At 32.3% G+C, this 15,434-nt stretch overlaps 1 protein-coding gene across 10 annotated transcripts in view; it reads left to right on the top strand.

Annotated features, from left to right (window-relative positions):
• MEF2A (myocyte enhancer factor 2A) overlaps window positions 1–15,434 on the top strand; it is a 163,252-nt gene that overhangs the window by 120,515 nt on the left and 27,303 nt on the right. For 4 of the 10 annotated variants that reach the window (XM_079127342.1, XM_079127338.1, XM_079127345.1 and 1 more), the window contains 3 exons: window positions 7,682–7,831; window positions 9,971–10,190; window positions 11,047–11,106. In XM_079127342.1, coding sequence (XP_078983468.1) covers window positions 7,682–7,831; window positions 9,971–10,190; window positions 11,047–11,106 — 430 coding nt within the window. Of the gene's footprint in view, window positions 1–7,484; window positions 7,617–7,681; window positions 7,832–9,970; window positions 10,191–11,046; window positions 11,107–15,434 lie in introns of all 10 variants that reach the window. The other 6 variants (XM_079127344.1, XM_079127341.1, XM_079127346.1 and 3 more) reach the window with 3 other exon arrangements.

Below are 15,434 nucleotides of genomic sequence, written 5' to 3'. Positions count from 1 at the left end.
TATATGAGAAAGCCTATGAGATTGAATATATCTCACATCCTATACTAAATTATCTCCAGCTAGTTTACAGACCTAAATGTGAAAGACAAAACATCAGAGCTATTTAGAGGATAATACGGGAGAATACTTTCATGATTCGGGTGGAGAAAGATTTCTTTTTAAGACATAAAAATCACTATTGTAAGGATAACAAAAAGTAAAAATGGATATGTTTGACTACATTAAAATTAACCTCACTTCATCCAAAGATTAAAGTTTAAAAATGCCACAAACTGGGAAAATATTTTTATAATACATAAAATTAACTTAGGACCTGTACTGACTACATTTAAAAGAACTATGTACCAGTAAGAAAAAAATCAACTCAGAAAACTTGGCAAAGTTCTTGAGCAACTGTTTTACAAAAGAGCCTATCTAAGTGGTCAATAGATATGAAATGTGTTGAATTTTGCTAGTAATCAGGGGAATGCAAATTGAGTATTCAGTAAAGGTAGAAATGTACACTCTGGTAGAACTACTTTAGTGACAGTTATCTATTACAGGATTGGTGTATTTTATGAATTAACAATTCCGTTCTTGAGAATTCACTGTAGAGAGTGTGTGCATATATGCAGTAAACTATCTTCAAGTGTGCACTGTAGCATTTTCATAATATTCCAAAGACTGAAGCAACTCCAATGTCTATCAGTAGTAGAATGGGTGAAGTTTTATTTCTATATAAAACAATACTTAGTGAAAATGAATAAGCTATAACTATGCAGCACTATCATGGGTGATGTGTAATGAAAGACCACACACAATGTATTATTCTCTGTGGTTCTGTTTGCATATAGTCAGAATAGGCAAAACTGAATTATAATTTTAGGAATATGTATCTGTGTGGTAAACCTATAAAGACAATTCAGGAAATTGTCATCACAGAGTTAGTATACCTTTTTCCTATCAGGGGAGAGGAAAGGGTTGATTAGAGGAGATATAGGATTCTAGCTTTGGACTATTTTTTGACCTGATTGAAATGACTTGTTCACTTTATAATTATTTTTTGATTTTTTGTGTATCTTTCTTTTATGCATGTTTCAAAATTTTTAAAAATTGTTTTTGTGTTTTCAGAATGACTAGAAAGAATAGTATCTACTTCAAAGTGGAAATAATTGTTAGAATGGGGTAAAAGGAGAACTTTTTTTCATTTAAAAAATGTTAGTCTAGTTTGAATTCTTTGGAAGTTAAAACATGTTACTCCTTTATTTACAAGTACTTAACTTTATTATGCGTTGGAGCTACCAGTTATCCATTCAGCCATTATTTGTGGGCATTTACTGCTCAGCTGGCCTCAGAAAAATGAGGTTTAAGGTACACAGTAAAATTGTGGATTGATTCATTTGGACTAGGTCCTGTGCATTTAAAAACCATGCATATACACCTTTTGAGTACTTTTAATTATATTGTAAGTGCTGCAATTCTGTTAGTTTAGAATGGAACTTGACAGTTATTCTTATAAAATTTAGAATGTATTAGGGCTGGGGTTATTAACTAATTGGTAGAATGCTTTCCTGTCACATTCAAGGCCCTGGGTTCAATCCCTCGACCATAATAAATAAGTTAAATAAACAAATAAATACAATTTAGCATATATTAAGAGTTTTGTCATTCTTTGTACATAGTGGTTAAAACTTCGGTCTTACCAGGTGCAGACTGTGATAAATAAGTATAAATTCTTGAATCAAAAATTTAATATAGACTCAAAATTTCAGAAGTACCAATTCCTTGGGATACTTATGAGTACTTAGAAACTCCTACATAATTTAAATGTGGTTTGAACATGTTTAAAATGAAAGATATCCTGATTTGTTTACTCTGTAAACAGAGATTAGAGTAATACATGTATTTGTATGTATGTGCATATGTGTGTATAAACAAATGCCAAAGATTATGGTAATTCATATTTTTTATACCTTTATCTTTTTATGTGATGCTGAAGATGGAACACAGGGCCTCACACATGCCAGGCAAGTGCTGTATCACTGAGCCACAACCCCAGTCCCAATAACTCATATATTTTTGTGTATATGCATATGTGCAGTTATATAAAATACATATATGACTTCCATGAAAAATGAACATATCAAAAATTGTAACTATTTGCTGAATGTTTAACATGAGATTATAAGCTTATTTTTGTGTATATGCATATGTGCACTTATATAAAATACATATATGACTTCCATGAAAAATGAACATATCAAAAATTGTAACTATTTGCTGAATGTTTAACATGAGATTATAAGCTAAAAGAAACCCATTTTAAATGAACTGCTTCTGCCTAATTAATAATCCATCATTATATATGTTTGTTTAAAGTTATTATGTAAAGGAAAAATATGGGTGTACTTAGAAAAGTCTGAACAGCATTATTCTTGTATCCTTGAGTCTCTCTCTTTTCTCCTTTCTACCCTTATTTTATTCTTTCCATCTTAGTTTCACCAAGAGGTTTAGTATGTAGACTGAAAAATGAGAGGGAGAGACACAGGGCCAAGCAGTACCATATACACAGAATTCTGCAAATGTTTCCTTGAACTTGGAAGGTAAGGTTGCTTATTCTCTATAAGGGAATAGAGAAACACATGCCTTTAAAGATCTTCATTCTGGCAGGTATTATTCTTTTATCAATAGTCTTTGACCAAAAGTGGTAAATAATAACCCTTTTGGGTTCTAGGTTTTGGTGGCACCAGCCAGACTTTCTGGGGAAATACATGATTTTGATGAGGATACTATCAATTTTTGACCTAAAGAATCACTGACAGTCTTCTTCATTAAGCTTCTTTGATTAGAAGTGGTATAAACCCATTTGAAGTAGCTCAAGATAAAGGAGTAATTTATTAAAAGGATACAGGCATATGGCACTCAAAAACAGGAAAGAATATTTGGATTACTGAAGGCTTGACAGCAGGAAATCCATCTTTGATGGAATCCATAGTCTTTGCTACCAAGGCTGGTTTGTAAAGTGACTCCTAAAGGCATAACTGATGGTTTTCATGTAAAAGTGAATCGAACAGATTTACAATTTAAAAATATTGGAATGAATTTATAGAGACAAATTTGGTCAGTTTCCACAGGGTGATTGATAATCCATGGTATTTCACAGGAAACAATTTCTATGGACAAAAACTATTTGCATGAACTATCCATTTTCTTGCAAGTCAACTAATATCTATCTTTAAAGAGTTGTAAAATAGCCTAGTCAAAGTAACAAAGATAACTGTAATCTGAATAGGGGCAGGGGGAATCTAGACAGAACACTCACTAAATTTCAGATTTTCACTGTTTTTCCTTAAATTGGTATGGAAATTTTAAACTCAAGACCTTCCAATACATTTACTGAACTGTCACTCTGTAGCTAATAAGTATGTATGATAACTGTGTGTTCTTAAAAAAAATAAAGTATATTTTAAAAAATAAATTAGTTGTTTCAAAAAAATCTCCCAACTTTAGAGGTCTTTGATTTGCAGAGAGAAGACTTTAAGCCTCTTTATGTTGGTAAAACTGGTTTGTTCAATACAAAAAGCAAACAAGAACCCTCTTTTTAAAATTTAATTTGGACCTTTCAGATTTGACTGTCAGACGGAAAGTGAACAGGCCACAGGCCACAAAAATTTTTAATTTGTTAATTACTGTGGGACCTGAAAAAAAGTTATAGTAGGTTAACAGGTGAATCCAAAGATCAAATATATAAACCCATCAAGAAAACCAAATAAGGGCCGAGGAGATAGTTCAGTTGGTAGAGTGCTTGCCTCACAAGTGCAAGGCCCTAAGTTCAATCCCCAGTATTGCAAAAAAAAAAAAAAAAAAAAAAAAAAAAAAAGCCAAATTGGCTTCATAGGTGCAAAAACTAGCTGTTCCACAGTGGGGAAAAGAAATGCATTGAACCTCTATGGACAAAAATAATTTGCATATCATAACACACAGATTATTTGCATTCTGTCCAAACAAAGTTGTAAAACAGTTTAATGACAAAGGCAAGAACTCCATAGAGTCAGATAACTTTGTGCTAGACAATGCATAGTTTTCCATTAAAGATACCTCTTTTTTTTTTTTTCTTCCCCTTTTTGGTCCATTTGAAAATATTTTACAGTTTTTCTTCACAAAACTAATGTTGAAAGGTAAATGTTGACTAAGGACGTAAACTTATTTAAATTGGACATTTTGTACCACATTAATGACAGCATGCAGAATGTATCTGAATTGGCCTAAATTGCTAAAAGAAAAACCATTAAAATCCCAATTTGATTTAACTTTATTGGTGACAGCTATAAAAAGTTTTTTAGAAGCCCTTAACTGACCCTCCAAAAATAAAATTTGTCTTCTATAGAAAAGGATTGAAGAAAAATTAATGTGCATTAGTTTTTGGATTCCATTTAACCTTGCCAATTAGAACCTTTAAACATATTTGGAACACTGACATACGGGTATAAAACATTGTATCAAGTCAGCTTGAATTGATTAATAACAATTGCTCATCAAATGATCACTTTAGCAGTTTGTAATACAGATTTCAGAACAGTTATTGAAGGAAAGCAACTGTGGTATATCAACTTAAGTATACACCACTGAAATTTGAAATTATTTGGCACAATGGAGTTTTCCCCTTAAATTTGCCATAATGACACTGAAATACTATCAGTCACATTTACAAGAAATAGTTTCTTGAAGTTTAGGATGGAAGGATGGATGGATGATAATTATCAGCAATAACCAAAGACAGTGCATAGTACTAGTATTCTTAATGAATCTTTTCCCCATTTATAAGCAGATTCCCTGTAGTAGGAACCTTTCAGACTAAGTTTTCATTGAGCAAATGTTTTTATTGTGACTAACTTAAAGTGTATGACAAAACTGAAGCTGTCTGTTTCTTGCGTTCCTCGCCTGGCCTTGTTAATAGATTACAGCATTCCACTTGTTAGTACCAGTGACACAGGAGAAACTTTTACTATAATGCTATTTGGTAATGATAAAGAAGACAGAAAAAGTCTTTTTATGGTAGTTAGGTCCTCAAAACAACTCTTCATGTTTGGTGATAAGGAGACACAAGTTGGCTGTCAAACAGAGGTACATGAGCTTGTTATCTTCAGAGCTGATAATGCCTCTTAAATTCCCTGGCTGTGACAGGAACCCATCTGAAGTGAAGGCTTGCAGAGCTGCTGATACCAGAGTACTTTCTTTCCTCATAAGTGGAGTTAGCCTTACTCTTAGAGAATAAAAATTTCACAGTTTTTCTTTTTTAAAAAACAAAGGATGTATTCTTTTTTCTTCTTAGATTAAAAAATATTTAAAGAGATACATACTCGGTGATTGCTGTTTGTGGAGAGTTCAGTGATAAACATTTCAGTATACCAAGAGGGATGAGACTGAGTTAACTAGTCTTTTGAGATATGTGAAAATTAAGAAACAAATATTCAGAGATTTAGGGCTAGAATAAATCATTCTTTTTATGATAAGATCTATGTATAGGTACTTGCTATGTTTATTCTGTTTCTAGAGCTGTATAGGTTATAAGAGTTCGTATGTTATTCATTATTATAAGTGTTAACATTTTCTCTGCTGATAGCAGCTTGCAGAAATTTGGCAAGTAAAATTTGCTACCAAGGATGGTGCGGGTAAAATCTCCATCCCTTAGTGTTCTGAACAGCAAAACCTGTTATGGCTAAGTAAACATAAATGTACTTGTTAATTAGTTAGATTCATAGACCTTAGTGCCTAGGGCAGATAGTAGGAAAACAGATGTAGTGTTTACTCTATGTTCTCGTTTAGTGATTGTGTTTCAATAAGAGCTTCAGGCATAGGGTGGTACATTCCAAGAAATTTGAGAAACTAACGTATCTACAGTAATTATTGCTTGTGATTTTCTTTTAGCGTGCAAACATTAAAAAAAAAAGTGAAATCAAATTTTAAAATAATTTTGCTTTGGAAAAACTAAGAAAAATTCTTAAATCTTTACTGTGTTTACATTCTAGTTTCTTAAGATGAAAAGGAGCAAAATAAACAACTATAATTGCAAGTCAAGTTTTCAAGGATACTAATATGTATTATGAATTAATTTAAAATATATTATATCTAATGTAAATAATTTGCTGTGAACTCTTCTAGAACTAGTTTATCAATCAAACTTTACTTCCTAATTAAACTCTTTTAGGTAGGTCTCCTTAGAAAATTTTAACTTCTTAATACTTTTTTGTAGTTGGTTGGAAAATCAACAGTCTCAAAACTATTTAAGTTGTTGAACCCAGTAATTCTACCTTAAACTAACACCTATGATGATTTTTAAAATTAGACATAATGTAAATGAATATTTCATAGATCTTCAAGTCCTTGGTTTTTAATTCTTTTAAATACTAGATAAGTTTTTTCATGGTGACTTTAAAGAAATAGAAATCAGAACTAACCATCTACTGTACTTGTACCCTGATGTCAAAACAAAACCAAAAAAAGTCAGTGTGATCCAGGGGAAGCTTTAATGACACTCTAGAAAATTCTCAAGTCTATTCAGTGGATTAAATCAATCCAAGAAGGAACTCTATAGAAAAAGCTAGTAAAAGAGAAAGGGGATGCATTCCAAACCATGGAATACAAATTTTTAAAGTATGTGAAGTCACTAGTATATACATTCTTCATACAAAAGAGTCATAACTGGCATATTAGATTTGAGCTTTTATTTTTTATATTTATTTTTTGGTACTGGTGATTGAACTCAGGGACACTTGACCATCGAGCCACATCCCCAGCCCTAATTTTTGTATTTTTATTTAGAGGTAGGATCTCACTGAGTTGGTTAGTGTCCCACCATTGCTGAGGCTAGCTTTAAACTCCAAATCCTCCTGTCTCAGCCTCCTGAGCTGCTGGGATTACAGGCATGTGTCACCTCACCTGGCAAATTTGAGCTTTTATATTTCAGGATTATGTGGGAACATTATAATATTCGAGAACAAATTAGAAATGAAATCATTGAGATTCTGGACTAATTTCTAGTGAATGGGATAAATTTTCATTGGCAGAAAGGAATGCCAGTAGAAAAAGTTGCTGAAATGCCCAGTGCACTATAACTTCTCAAAGCATCATTTTGGTAGATTTCTAATTTATTTCTTGCATAAATTGGCCCTAGCAGCTAAGTACACAGGTTGTAATCAGATTCTAGTTGTTAACTATGAGAACATTATGGAAATTATATTCTATAAGAAATTCTAAAAGGAAGAATCCAAACAAGTCAGTATTCCTTTTCTTTTAATGTACAATAGAATTAATTTATGTATGTCTTATGTTTACCTTACCTGAAGAATTAATACTTTTGTGATCATTTGAAAACTCTTTCAGTGGCTCTTAAATAGTTCAATTCATTCAATCTGTGCTCTCTTAATTATACAAAAAAAAAAAAAAAAAAAAACCTCATGGAAAGTTAGCATTATTTGTATGTGAATTTTCCAATTGTATTTCAGACTTTAAGAAAAAAAGGCCTTAATGGTTGTGAGAGCCCTGATGCTGACGATTACTTTGAGCACAGTCCACTCTCGGAGGACAGATTCAGCAAACTAAATGAAGATAGTGATTTTATTTTCAAACGAGGCCCTGTAAGTACTTTCACTTTACCTCTACTTTTTATTTGTTGATCCTTTTTGTTAACTTCATTATTTAGGCTCTGAACAAGAAGGAACACAGAGGGTGCGACAGCCCAGACCCTGATACTTCATATGTGCTAACTCCACATACAGAAGAAAAATATAAAAAAATTAATGAGGAATTTGATAATATGATGCGGAATCATAAAATCGCAGTGAGTACGAAAGTATGGTTTGTGCTTTTATCTTATGCATGAAGAGATTGATCCTACATCTTAGTTATTTTTACAGTGAGTAGATAGAAGGGGAAAACAAAGCATTTTATTAACTTTTTGGTTCCATAAACCTTTAAAATTGCTGAAATGTTAAAATAGTTTATGTGCAGCATCTTAAAAGTAGAAGTGAAAACATTCTGATACAGGGTTTGCTACTTACATGCCTTATATCTTTAGATGGGCACCTAAATGTCCTGAATTCTACTTTCTTAATCTATAAAGTGAGGGACTTTGCTCATAATTTTAAGATCCCTTCCACTTCTAAAATTTGATGATTTTTTTAAATAAGAAATATATAAGACTTTCTTCTCTTTCCTATGACTTAAAACATATATACATATGTATATATATAAATATTTGTAAAATATGTGAAATATACATAAAACCTATGTGCTAAAATAGATCTTGAGAATGCCAGATATTTCTAAATTTTTTAAAAAATTGTTTTATATAGTTGTTTTAATATTAGTAGAGCTGAGTTTACTATTTGGCACTTTGTAAATGTCTCAAAAGCACTTGGCATAGATACCTTCAAATTCCTGTCAGTACTGATTCTGGTAATAAGGATGAGAGGCCTGGATTAATTTTAAGTTAAGGAAGCAATGTTCTTAAACTGGTTGTAAAAAAATAGTCACTTTAAAATTTTTCTTTGCATCTAATTTTTATGTGTATCTAACCATAGTGAAACAGTACTTTTTGAGCTTATGCTCCTGGACTTAATAGTTCTTCAGAGTTCTTCTCACTGAAAGCTCCATTAGTGAAAGCTACTTAAGATTATTATTCTGGATCTAATTTTCTAATTCGATATATGAGAGTGTAGCCTTCATGAGACAAATGGTTCCTATCCTGATATTTATTTCATTGTCAGAAAGAATTCTCTTTAAACAATGCTCTAAAGTATACCTCATAGATCATTTCTTCAGAGTAGTTCTATAAGAATAAGCTCATGAAAAATAACTTCAAGGAGTTATTTTGGGTCTAATGTCAGTATTCTTAAAATAACACCAAACAGAGCATCTTCTGATCTCATAGAGAAGATGATATTCTTGCAGTTAACATTAAACTGTAAAAATATTGTACAAAATTGTTTTACTTTTGAAAAATATTACTCATTATTTTCTATTTGTTGATAAGTTATTACAATTTTTCCACCTGAAATTATTGAATAGAGTACATAAGCAACTTATGTTTTTCCAACTTTGAATTAGCAGTGTTACCTTTCTTTGCAAATCACTGTTTTAAAATGAAAGGAAAGGAAAAGCACCCCTCCTTCACTTTAAATTATAAAGAAGACTTATTTATTGTGGTCAATAGTATATTGCAAATGGTTTATAGAAGAAGTGGAAGAAGAAAATAGAAAATATCCTTATAAAGGGGCGTGGAATAATTTGGTGGAATGAAAGATGGCATTTATAATATTGTAATTTAATCATCGTACAACTTAAGGGAAATACCAAAAATATCATTAGAGTCTTATCAGTAATTAATTTTGTTGCTTAGATTGTTTCTTTGCATTTTCATTACACTCAGATTTTATTGTGTTATGTATTATAATTATTTGTTTTTCTTTAATTTTGCCCATTATGAATGTCCATCAATCAAATCAAAATGGGGCCTAATTATAATGTCCCAAAATTAATGTATTAAATTAATAATTATGTGTACACATTTGTTCCCTTTTGATATATTTGGAATCTCTCAGTAGGAATATAATGATACTAAACTGGTTTGCATCAAAGTGCTAATTAGTGCTTACTTAGTAACAGTGATAAATTTTATAATGTCTAAATACAGCAATAATACTTGAATATCAGATTTTAACCTGTAATTTTCATCTCTGAATATTCCAACTATAGAATATATACATGATAGTATGCATTAATATATAAAACATTGAAAATGTTCATGTCAAATGTATTCACATTCAAATATAATTCTAAAGAAAATAACTTTAAATCTGCAAATTAAGAATCTGTTCCCATATTCTAGTTGTAATCATTTGAGTTACCCTGTCCAATTAAAGTTCCTAAGTTACTTAATGTAGGTGAAAATGAAACTAATAGTTTTCTCTTTTTTGTTTTCTATTTACAGCCTGGTTTGCCACCTCAGAACTTCTCAATGTCTGTCACAGTCCCTGTGACCAGTCCTAATGCTTTATCGTACACTAACCCAGGGAGTTCACTTGTGTCGCCATCTTTGGCAGCCAGCTCATCATTAGCAGATTCAAGCATGCTTTCTCCACCTCCAGCTACATTACATAGAAATGTATCCCCAGGAGCTCCTCAGAGACCACCAAGTACTGGCAATGCAAGTATGTAGTGACACCGGTTCTGCTAGTTCTTTAACAAAGAAGATAAAAAACTAGTTGCTAACATAGGAAGTTTCTTATTTTGCTAGTCTTAATTTTATTGTCTGAATGAGCAGGAGTCACTTGCTACATAATTGAATCCATCTGAAGTATTTTTTTGAACGTCTACCATGGGTCTAATCTACTGTGAGACTATTTTGTGAGGCAAAGTAAAACAACATAGAGAACCTACCATGTATACATGTTCCTTAATCATGAGAATATTTTAACTGGCAGTATATTTAATTAGGATATCATGAGCAAAGATTTAAAGTTGAGTGTGAGCCATCATGCTAGAAATTCACAGAATAAACTTACCTGATGAGTTAGTGGGTTTTTTTGCAACTTTTCCTGCCTGATTTGTTAAATAAGCAGAAGTTTGCAGTGTATATGCTTCATTAGCCTGTGTGATTCAATATTTCCTCTCCCTTAAATCCTAGATTTGATGATATTCCATATGCACTGTCCCTATTCTTATTTTTATATAGTATTTGGTATTGATAACACAGAAAGACAAAACTTACTTACATCCAGAGCTTACTAGATAAATTCCTTTGTGGGGGTACACACACACTCACACACACACACGTGTAGTAATATGTTACAAATGTAGTTTATACTTATACACTATGTGTGTGTGTACATATGTTCATCAATATATCAAATCACACATTACTACCAACTTCAGACTGAGCTAGTTTTTATTTTGATAAAATAAAAATTGTTTTTTAGAAATGGAGTGAGAGTTAACTTCTGTTTGGTTCATAGTCATATAAGGAGAGCTAATTCATATTCATTTTCTGCCCTTCTTACCTCTTAGGTGGGATGTTGAGCACTACAGACCTCACAGTGCCAAATGGAGCTGGGAGCAGCCCAGTGGGTGAGTGAATTCCTACTGTTTAACTTTGTAGACATTTGTCTTATTTGAGATGTAAGGAACGTTGTCCCTGAAACTAGACCTCTACCTTCTAAGGGATACTTAGTTAATACATAACATTTTCCCTGAATACATCTGTTTTATTCTTTACAGTTACTCTTCATTCATTATTTATTGAATGCTTCCTCCATGACAGGTAAAACTATATTGTCTTACGGTAGTATGTTGATTTTAAGTCCCTTGGGTATAAACTGTAGAGTAGGATAACTGGTCAAATGGTGGTTCCATTCCAAGTTTTCTAAGGAACCTCTGTACTGCTTTCCAGAGTGGTTGCACCAATTTGCAGTCCCACCAGCAATGTGTAAGTGAACCTTTCCCCCCACATCCTTGCCAACATTTATCGTTGCTTGTAGTTTTGATAATTACCAGTCTGACTGAGTGAGATGGAATCTCAGTGTAGTTTTGATTTGCATTTCTGTAATTGCTAGAGATATTGAACATTTTTCATATATGTTTTGACCATTCATATTTCTTCTTAAGTGAAGTGCCTGTTTAGTTCTTTAGCCCATTTATTGATTGGTCATTTGTTTTTGTTTTTTTGCTGTTAAGATTTTGAGATTTTTGTAATCTTGAAGATTAATGCTCTATCTGAGGCCCTGATGATAAAGATTTTACTCCCATTCTGTAGGCTCTCTGTTCATATTCTTGATTGTTTCCTTTGCTTTGAAGCAGCTTTTTAGTTTGATACCTTCCCATTTGTTGATTCTTGATTTTAATTCTTGCTGGGCATGGTGGCACATGCCTATAATCCCAGCGGCTTGGGAGGCTAAGGCCAGAGGATCGTGACTGCAAAGCCAGCCTCATCAACTTAGCGAGGCTTTAAGCCACTCACTAAGACCCTCTCTCTAAATAAAATACAAAAACAGGCTGGGGATGTGGCACAGTGGTTAAGTGCCCCTGGGTTCAATCCAATCCGTAGTCCAAAAAAAATAAAAAGATTTTACTTCTTGTGCTTGAAGAGTCTCATTGAGGAAGTCAGTTCCTGAACCAACATGGTGGAGAGTCAGGCCTACCTTTTCTTCCTTTAGGTGCAGGGTCTCTGGTCTAATGCCTAGGGCCTTGATCCACTTTGTTTTGTTCAGGGGGAGAGCTTAGGGGTTCACTTTCATTCTACTACATAATTAGATTTTGAATGGATAAAGAAAATGTGGTATATATGCACAATGGAATATTACTTAGCCATAAATAAGAATGAAATTATTGCATTTGCCAGTAAATGGATGGAACTGGAGAATATAATGCTAAGTGAAATAAGCCAGTCCCAAAAAACCAGACAGAATATTCTCTCCGATATGTGGATGCTAACCCACAGAAGGGAGAAGAAGAATAGAAGTTCATTGTATTAGACAAAGGGGAATGAAGGGAAGGGTTGTGGTATAGGAATAGGAAAGATAGTAGAATAAATTGGACATAACTTTCCTGTCCTTATACATGGATACACGACCACTGTAACTCCATATTGTTTACAACCACAATAATGGGATCCTACTTGGAACAAGTTATATTTATTCTATGTATGTATAATATGTCAAAATACACTCTACTGTCATCTATATCTAGAAAGAACAAATTAAAAAAGAGAGACTAGATTGCCTTAGTGCAACATTTACATCAAGACAGTTTTTTAAGAAGCTACTTTCTATATCTTCTATCCTCACCAAAGTTAGACTATTAGTGACTTGCTCTTTTCTTACAACAATTCCTTATAAAATGTTTTCAGAGAGATTGGAATGCAACAAAATAGTGGGCCTACTTATAGAGATGGAAGCAGAACTGAGAGATTTGTCTCAAGGATCTGCTTTGATGGTAACATGTAGAAAATTCACCTTTGGCACAATTGCAGCTAAATATAGATTTTTTTTACTTTGGGGCTTCTCCCAAGATGACTAGCAGTTTAAATACACATCATAAATGTGTCTGCCCAACCCTGACATGCTGATAAAATACATTATGATCTTAATATTATAAAAGTATAGTATACGTGTCAAAGAAGTTACAAGAATAAGTGTAGCCCTTTGGATTTTTCTTCATACTAAGTCTTCTTGTTAATATGTGATAATCATAATTGCCATTTTTATCTGAAAGCAAGGTAGGAATTTACTCCTTCCTTAGATATTATATGTCTTAGAGACATCTGAAAACAGGTCACTTATAGGAAATGACTATCAAATATTTATTCCACAAGAACATGAAGAGCCTGTACCTTAAGGAAATTAGGTGGATAACTAAATTATTTAAAAAATGAGAAAGAAATAAACACACATTATTGAGTGAGACAAGTTACAAAATGTATAATGACTTCAATGTAGGAATTAATATATAATAATATCCACATTGTATTAAATTATCTTAATGGAATTTAAACAGATAAAACCTATTGTAGGGTCTTATCTAAGAGATAACAGTTGAATATGAGAACATTCATGAAAGTCTTACCAATTATACATTAAGATTGCAACATGAATTTTTTCCAAAATATTTATAAATAATTTCTTTTGGACACAATTTTAATCGTTTGCATCCCCATACCCTTTTTTGTGTACATTTTCCCTTATGACCCCTGCCCCCAGCAAAACTAAGTTCAGTGCCCACCAAAATTTGGGAGAACTTAATATCCTCCTCTTTGCATCTGTGGCTCATATTTGCACCATCCCACTTCTTCAATTAGGTTGTGGTAATATACTGTTAGGAGGCCAAAAAGGCCTGATAAGGCAAATAATCTGTAGAAGAATTAAACAGTATCTCAGGCCTTATTATTTCTACTTGGCACATAATCAAAACTAACTAGGTACACTCAGAAGCATAAAACATAAATGAAAAAAGAACAGTAGAATTACCCTCCTGAATTTGGAGTTATTTGGCACAGACTTTTGAATTTAACATAACATAAAAATGTTTGCTGTTTTCAAGAAGATAAAGAAATTGGAGAATTTGGATAGAGAACTGGGAAATTATTTAAAAAATGAAAATTTTAGAACAAAAAGTGCAACATTAAGAACTCAACAGATCAGTCTCATAACATTGAACAAAGCAAATAGTAGAATTAGTAAACTAAAAGGAAAGAAAAAAGGAAAGAATCAGAATTTTGGAGACATGAAAGATGGAAAATTAAGGAGGAGAATAAGACCTAGAATACACAGTGAGAAGGCATAATATGCATTAAGTTGCAGTTCCAGGAGGCAAAAACAGAAAATTGGGCAAAAATAGTATTTGAAGCAGTAAGCACAGAATTATCCAAAACTGACCAAAAAAAAAAAAAAAAAACAACCCACAGATTCAGAAAGTTGTACAGAATTGAATACAAGTAATGATATGCTTTTTGAGAAATTTCAGAATAGAGGAAATTCTGAAATTCAGAATAGTGTACCTCAGTGATAGAGTGTTGCTTAGCAAGTATTTTTGAGGTTACAAGCTCAGTCCCCAGTACTGTAAAAAAAATAAAGGACAGAAGCCTGGGAAATAGTGAACAATGATCTAGGCCTCCGTCTTAGGAAGTTAGAAGAGCATATTAAACCTAACATAAGTAGAAGCAAATTATAAAAAGCAGATATTACTGAAATTAAAAATAAATTGAATTAGCAAAACAAAAAATGGTTCTTTAAAAAGTCTAATAAAATTGTTATATTTCAGCAACATTCAATTCAGAATATTTTCTAATTACCATTATAACTTTTTTGACCTGTGAGTTATTTTAAAGCGTATTTCTTGATTCCAAATGTATGGGGATTTTCTGGTTCTCTTTTGGATGGTTTTGTAGCTGACTAGTTATAAGTTCCCTCCATATGATTAAACTCTGAAATTTCCTAATGCTTTTTTTGTGGTCCAGTGTTTGATAAATTTTGTCTGTGTTCCAAACTGGAAAAAAATATTTAATATAAATATGGGTTTTAAATTCTCCATCTGAACATTTTATACATATTAAATGCATGATGACTTATTTTCAGTCCAGGTTTAGAAACTTGTGGTAGCAGTTTTAGATGGTTTCACTTTACCTATAAACTATATCTTTTTTTTTTTTTTTTTTTTTTTTTACACCTGCCCTGTTAAGGGTAAGGAACAGCATCAGTCAAGATGACTGGTGCTTCCCTTGATGCCCCAAGGTACCAAACATCTTAATGTATTTTCCCAAGTATGCCTGAATAAAACATTTTTTATTCACATTAATTTGTGAAGTGGCTCTGCATTGGTTTACTAATGTATAACATAATTTTAAAATAATCAGGTTAGGCAGATGGGGTTTAGTAAAAACAGATGAACATAGAGCCACAGCA

Source organism: Sciurus vulgaris, assembly GCF_902686455.1.
Source record: "Sciurus vulgaris genome assembly, chromosome: 2".
NCBI lineage: Eukaryota > Metazoa > Chordata > Mammalia > Rodentia > Sciuridae > Sciurus > Sciurus vulgaris.
The sequence above is the reverse complement of the archived record's forward strand: the minus strand, read 5'-3'. Positions and strand labels throughout refer to the sequence as shown.